The 7,409-nt window shown below is 47.2% G+C and overlaps 1 protein-coding gene across 1 annotated transcript in view; it reads left to right on the top strand.

The window, feature by feature from the left end:
* The window catches only part of LOC113409388 (PH domain leucine-rich repeat-containing protein phosphatase 2-like), a 139,944-nt gene that overhangs the window by 84,401 nt on the left and 48,134 nt on the right, over positions 1 to 7,409 (top strand). Inside the window, exons 8-9 of the mRNA XM_029914174.1 lie at positions 4,847 to 5,077; positions 5,729 to 5,931. Of these exons, the coding sequence (XP_029770034.1) occupies positions 4,847 to 5,077; positions 5,729 to 5,931 (434 nt within the window). The remainder of the gene's footprint in view (positions 1 to 4,846; positions 5,078 to 5,728; positions 5,932 to 7,409) is intronic.

Here is a 7,409-nt window from a genome sequence, read left to right on the forward strand (position 1 = left end):
TGTCTTTTTTGCCTCTAACTGCTTCCTTTACTTTGTTGTTTAGCCACGGTGGCACTTTTTTGGTCCTCTTACTATGTTTTTTAATTTGAAGTATAAATTTAAATTGAGCCTCTATTATGGTGTCTTTAAAAAGTTTCCATGCAGCTTGCTGGGATTTCACTTTTGAAGAGTCAGAGCCAGGAAAAATCTCTCAGTGGGAAGACACCTAAGGAGTATATGCTATTGGAAATACAGAGCTGCACAAGTTTGTAAGGGTGGAGGAGAGAACATTGTAAATAAATGGCACACAGGGTGTTTGGCCAGAAGTAGGTCTTTGAGTGGTGTGTGGCTAGAAAAGAGGCAGGAGTGGGGTGATGCCCTGTCACAATCACCTTCCAAAGCCAAGCCTGGGAGCTTACATTCATAACTTTACTAGACACTAACAATCATGGTCTTAATAAAGACACTGGATTTATGGCTTATTACAACAATCTGTAACTCACTATGTCCGATGACTGTGAGGTGTTAACTGGCCACTTCACCTGGAATGAGCTCTTACAATATGTGGTTACTACTTATGCTAAATACTCTGTGCCACCTGATATTTATCTGTGACACTCTGGCTATGACTGCACTACAAAGTTAAGTTGACTTAAGTTAGGTCAGCGATCATCCACTGCTGTAATTAAACCACTTTTGCATGTCCACATAACGCTCCTTGTGTTGGCGGAGTGCATCCACAGTTGGTGCTCTTGCATTGACAGAGAGAGCAGTACATTGTGGATAGCTATCTGCCGCTGGGTGCTCTGGGAAGGGATCGCAGTGAATCATGGGGGCGGGCTCAGCATCCCATGATGCAGTTTTCTTCATCCCATCATTCCATGGGCTTCCTGCTACGTTTTGCGCCACTTTTCAACAGCCCCTGTAAACTGTGCATCTGCCATTTCTGTCTGAAAGCATGGATCCTGCACTGCTCTCCAGTCTTGCGATGAGCATTACAAACACAATGCGGCTGATCCTGCAGTATTTCATGAGCTGCAAATCTGATAATGACACTGTGGTGTCTGCCTTGCTGCATGCCATGGAAAGAAACAATTTAGGGTTGCTGTTGGTATTCATGGGGCAGCTACATACAGTGGACCATTGATATTTTGTCTTGGGAAACAAGCACTGAGTGGCGGGGTCGCATCATGATGCAGGTATGGGATGACGAGTAGTGGCTGCAGACCTTTCAGATGCTCAAAGCCACTTTCCTGGAACTGTGTACAGAGCTTGCCCTCCAGTGCAAGGACACCAAATTGAGAGCTGCCCTCACAGCAGAGAAGCGAGTGGCGATTGCTGTGTGGAAGCTGGCAACTCCAGACTGCTACTGATCAGTTGTGAATCAGTTTGGAGGTGGGAAGTCCATTGTGCGGGTTGCAGTGATGCAAGTGTGCAGGGCCATTAATTGCCTCCTGTTACAAAGGACTGTGACTCTGCCCAATGTGTGGGAAATAGCTTTGGGGCAATGGGATTCCCTGACTGTGGCGGGGCAATGGATGGCATGCATATCCCCATTTTGGCCTCAGACCACCTTGCAATGGAATACTTCAACAGAAAGGGCTACTTTTCTAGGGTATTGCAAGTGCTGGTGGATCACCAAGGTTGTTTCACCAACATCAGCGCAGGGTGGTCAGGGAAGGTGTATGATGCATGCATCTTCAGGAACACTGGCCTGCATAGAAAGCTGTAAGCAGGGAAGTGGAAATGCCAATTGTGATCTGGGAGACCTAGCCTACCCCTCGTTCCTGTGGCTCACAAAGCCTTACACTGGAAACCTTGACTGTAGCAAGGAGTGCTTCAACAACAGACTCAGCAGATGCAGAATGACCGTTGAATGTGCCTTTGGCAGATTAAAGGGTTGCTGGCACTATTGGCAGGTTAGACCTCAGTGAGGAAAATATTCCCATGGTCATAGCAGCCTGCTGTGCTCTGCATAACATTTGTGAAACTAGGGGGAAAAGGTGGATTGGCTGGAAGCTGCTTTTGAGCAACCACATACCAGGGCTGTTAGAGGGGCTCAACAGGGGGCTGTTCAAATCAGGAAGGCTTTGAAGGAGAATTTTGACAATGAGCCCCAGTAATATGACTTTCTGTAATGAATTGAGCCAGGCATTGCTTTCTTGCGCTGTAATATGAGCCTTATAATGATTGCTGTGTGTGCATTAATTTTACTTTGCAAATGCAGTGATTGCTATTATGTATGAATTTCAGCAGCAACCACCATGTGTAGTAGACCATTAAAGATTCATTTTCTTTCTATAAGTACATTTTTATTTAACAGCTATACAAACATTTCTATTACCTACAAGGGACATGACAATGAAGAGCACTTTTTACAATGAGGCTTTCACAGCTGGGTGTATGTCCAGCTATCATTGTGAAACATGTTCCTGGGTGGAGTGCATGGAGTACTGCGACGGACCAGGAACACGCGAAGAACGGGTGTGTGGGGAGAGTTTGGGGAAGGCATAGAAGGCGTTTCTGTTTGGCTTGCAGGGGGAGACAAGCATGGATGTGTTCTGCCTGCAGCACAATCAGGGACCTCAGCAAATCCGTTTGGCCCTCAAGCAGCTGTATCATCCACTCCTACCCCTGTTTCCTCTCCTGGCTGTCCATTCTCAATTTTTCGTTGATAGCCTCTCTCAATGCTCTCTGCTCGCTATCAGCAGCATCAGACAATTGCAGCACCTCCCTGAACATTTCTTCCTTACTCATCCTGGTTCATCTCCTTATCAGACAGTGCCGCTCAGCTAGTGTGCAGGAATAGACCCTCAAGGCCCCATCTGAAGAAGTTAAAGAAACAATAAACAGAGGCACTATTATGAGTGCACTCACAGCCTTAATTCCTTTCAAGTTACATACACCACTTTCTCACTTTCCCATAGCAGGCACACAGCACAGCGAGAGCCCTAACCATGGTGGGTTTGGCACAGGGGGAAAGAGGCAAGATGGGACAAAGGGCGGGTGAGTTTCAGAGGGGGATGACTACAAACGCCTAGGGACACTATTCTGAATACTGGCACCGTTTTCCAAAGGCGAGGGTGATTAGAAGCTGATATCTCGTTCCTCAGGGTAACCAGGGATGCAAGGGTACAGCTCCTACATGCGTGTGGCTGCAGGCTGAGTCTGTATGCTGCTCGCCTGTTTGGTGCCTGTAGAAGTAATTGCCGATTAGCACAGCAAAGTTACTTACCACGGGGGAAGAAATAAGGCAGCCCTCCCAAGGAACCATTGGCAGAGGATTGCAGAGTTACCTCCACGAAAGTTTCCTAGAGATCAGTATGGAGAATTCCTGGCACATCTCAGTGTGCATCAGCAAACTTTTCCATCGGGTCCCCTCTGTCTAGGTGCACAGGGAAATGAGAAGCAGATGCAAACAGTGCTACTGTTGGTTATTTCTATCCCTCTTCTACCCTTTGAAAAAATAATATAGCTCTACCTCATTTCTTCCTACAGTATCAAAGCACAATGAGTATTTACTGAAGCTCCCCTCTCCTGCATCAGGTGTGCCAGAGTGCTGGGGCTACCTAGACCTCCCTGGAGTTAAAAGAGGTCCTGGCTTGCCATGCACCCAGACATCTCTATTGCCTGTCCCCCATCCTCCTCCAACTCCACTTCCTTGTCCACCACTTCATCCTCGGGATTCACTCTTCTGCTTCCAGCCTCCCCAAAGTATCCACAAGGGTCTTGGTGGTGGAGGTGGGGTTGCTGCTGAGGATGGCATGCAGCTCCTTGTAGAAGTGGCATGTCTTTGGCAACGCACCGGATTGGCGATTGGCCTCACTGGCCTTCTGGTACACCTGCCTCAGCTCCTTGATCTTTGCACGGCACTGCTGCGTGTCCCTCTCGTACCCCTTAAGCTCCATGCCACAAGTAATTTGCCCATAGTTATCAAAGTTCCTTTGGCTGGAGCAGAGCTGCAACTGCACAGCCTCCTCTCCCCACAGATCCGACAACTCCAGTGTACTCCAGGTGGGAGTGTTTGCTGCAGGTACCCACCATGGGCAGCTGGGAAGATGCTATGTGAGCTATCTACACCGAGCAAACAGGAAGAGGAATTTCAAAAATTCCGGGGCTTTAAGGGGGGAGGGACTCATGCTTGTGTACCTGGCTGCAGGGCAGTGGAGTTCAAACCAGAGCAGTCATGATGAGCATTGTGGGACACTACCTGGAGGTCACTTAGGGTGACATAAGCAATGCAGTGTCTACATTGACATTGTGTCGCTCTGCCTTTATCGTAAAAAGCTCTATGCTTCTCACCCAGGTGTTTTTATTATGTCAGCGTAGCAGGAGAGTTAAATTGGCAGGAGGAGCATTGCAGTGTCTTCACCTCCACTGTTTTGTTGACGAAAGCTGACTTTTGTTGACAAAACTGTATAGTGTAGACATGGCTTCTGAGAACCTTTCCCAGAGCTGAAGAAGAGCTCTGTGTAAGCTCTTAAAGCTTGTCTCTTTCACCAGCAGAGGTTGGTCCAATATTGTTACTTCACCCATCTTGCCTGTCAAATAAATACTCTACAGTTACAATGTAATTACGCTTTGCTTATGCTAACTTCCACTGATTCATATAACTAGAAGCTTAACTACACAAGTGAAATATTAATCCGGAGCATTTATATTTTACACATCCAATTTTAAAACTCAAGCATATTAGCTGAATAATAAATAATCATGTAATAACCGTACAACTCTAGAAACAAGTCACAGTTAGCTATGGGAAATAATAAGCTGTAATTAGCCAGTGTATAAATTCGCTGACAATGTTAAACAGGTTACTCAATTCTCCATCCCTGAATGTTTCTCTTTTTCCCTTTGCCTGCCACAGTCTCCAGACCTTATGTCTTGATGGGAATTTCCTCACATCTTTGCCAGAAGAGCTGGGACACCTGCAGCAGCTCTGCTCCCTCGGGCTTTCCTTCAACAACTTCAGTGAGGTGCCAGTGGTCTGTGAGAAACTCACTGCCTTGGACAAACTGGCCATGGCAGGGAACCAGCTGGAAACCCTGAACCTTGGGGTGCTGAACAGGATGAGCCACATCAGATGTGTGGATCTTAGGTAAGTGGACTCTAGCTGCTTTGACATACATCAGCCAGAGTGCTCCTCAACCCCACTTCCAGCAAAGAAAGCTGTATAAATGCTCTAGCATGTCTTAGTAGGCATCCTGGGTGGTTGTGTTCTTACTTCATCCTTAGAAAGACATAGTGAGACTTCTGATCAGTTAAGAGACATGAAAATCTTATAGCTGAATTAACATGTATAGCAAGTGCCTTCCCAGGTTCCTGTGTGACCACGCACAATACAGCTCTCTGTCCCAGAACCAGGCCTTTTGTCTTTTAGCCTCTGGAAGCTGCCCTCAGCATCTCCTGACTGTTAAAGGTGCTCAGAAACTGAGTAGAGCCAATAATATTTAATGCAACAATGAATAGTAGGTGAACAGACGTAGGGACTGTACTGTCTGTACCCCTCCCAGAAAATCCCCCTTCACCAGGACCCTTCCTCTACCTCACTCACCCCTCCACTCCTCTATCCTGGGTTTGGTCTCCAGACTCCCTCATGTCCCTCCTTTTGGCGCAGTCTCCAGCCTGTCTGTTCCCCCCTTCTCCCTCCTGCCATCATGTCACTCTGTCCCCCACCTCCCCAAAAAAACAAAAAACCAGTTCAATGTCCTTTTCTCTGATCCTTTATCTCTTATCTCTGAATGTTTAGGCTGAACCACCTGAGGAGATTATCTGTTGACAGCCTGGAGGGGAACAAATCTGTGACCCACATGGATTTGCGAGACAATCAGCTGACTGACCTGGATCTGAGCTTTCTTGGCAGTCTGGAGCAGCTGCACTGTGAGCGGAATCAGCTGAGGGAACTGACTCTGAGTGGCTTCTCCCTTCGGGCCCTCTATGCCAACACCAACTGTATGTCCATTGTATCTCCTTCACCTGCCTGCTCCCTCCCCAGACCCAGGGAGAGCCCTCCTGTCACCCCCACACAGAAACATAGCTGCTCTAAACACAGGTTGGCGGCTCCCTGGAGTTCAGCCCTGCTCTTAGGCCTGGTCTGCACTGGGGGGGGGGGATCGATCTAAGATGTGCAGCGACGAGAATAGCGTAGCTGAACTCGACGTATCTTAGATCGACTTAGAATCACTTACTTTCGAGTCCTTACGGCACGGGATCGACGGCTGCCACTCCCCTGTTGACTCCACTTCCGCCTCTCGCTGTGGTGGAGTTCCAGAGTCGACAGCAGAGCAATCGGGGATCGGCAGGTAGTGTAGACGTACCCTTAGTATCCTGTGGATCAGTAACCACTTCAAAGATGGAAACAGTAGCAGCCCAAGGGATTATCCCACAGAAGCTTGTTCTGCTGCTCTGCTCCATCCAAAAAGGGCCTCTTCTCTTAGTATTAATATTGTTGATGGTATAGTATTTTATTTACTTGTATTATGGTCAGGAGCGCCGCCAGCTTTTCTGCTGCCCTAGGCGGCGGAAGGTCCCGCCCCGAAATGCCGCCCCCCACAGAGGCAGTGGAAAGTCCTGCCGCCGAAATACCACCGCGGTCGCTGCCCCCCAAATTGTAGCGCCCTAGGCGACCACCTAGGTCGCCTAATGGGTTGCGCCGGCCCTGATTACGGTAATATCCAATCAGATCAACACCCCATTTTGCAAAGTGCTTTGCCGATAAAGTAAGAGACTAACTCTTCCCTAAAGAGCCTGCCATCTCGGTTAAGGTTATCCAACCAAGTATGTGTAAGAAACAGAAGAAGAAGGAGGCTAAGAGTAACAGTCATGGGAACATGTGGCTGCATGGGCACATGCCCAGCTTTCGGTTTTTAAAGTTATAAAACAATAGGTGCAGTTTTTAGGATCTTAATGATATCTGTAATCCCCACTGGACACCTGTCTATCCATTATTTCTTGCTGCCAGGGATGTCTTGTTTCAGTCACAGCAACAACAACGAGGAGTCCTTGTGGCACCTTAGAGACTAACAAATTTATTTGGGCATAAGCTTTTGTGGGCTAGAACTCACTTCATCAGATGCATGGAGTGGAAAATACAGGAGCAGGTATAAATACATGAAAAGATGTGAGTTGCCTTAACAAGTGAGAGGTCAATCTTTAACTAGACAAATCAATTAACAGCAGGATACCAAGGAGGGGAAAATAACTTTTTGAAGTGGTAATGAGAATGGCCCATTTCAGACAGTTGACAAGAAGGTGTGAGTAACAGTAGCGGGAAATTAGTATTGGGGAAATTAGGTTTAGGTTTTGTAATGACCCAACCACTCCCAGTATTTATTCAAGCCTAATCTGATGGTGTCCAGTTTGCAAATTAATTCCAGTTCTGCAGTTTCACGTTGGAGTCTGTTTTTGAAGGTTTTTTTTTTTTTTTTTTT

Source organism: Terrapene carolina, unplaced genomic scaffold, assembly GCF_002925995.2.
Source record: "Terrapene carolina triunguis isolate 2854851 unplaced genomic scaffold, T_m_triunguis-2.0 Scaffold32922, whole genome shotgun sequence".
NCBI lineage: Eukaryota > Metazoa > Chordata > Testudines > Emydidae > Terrapene > Terrapene triunguis.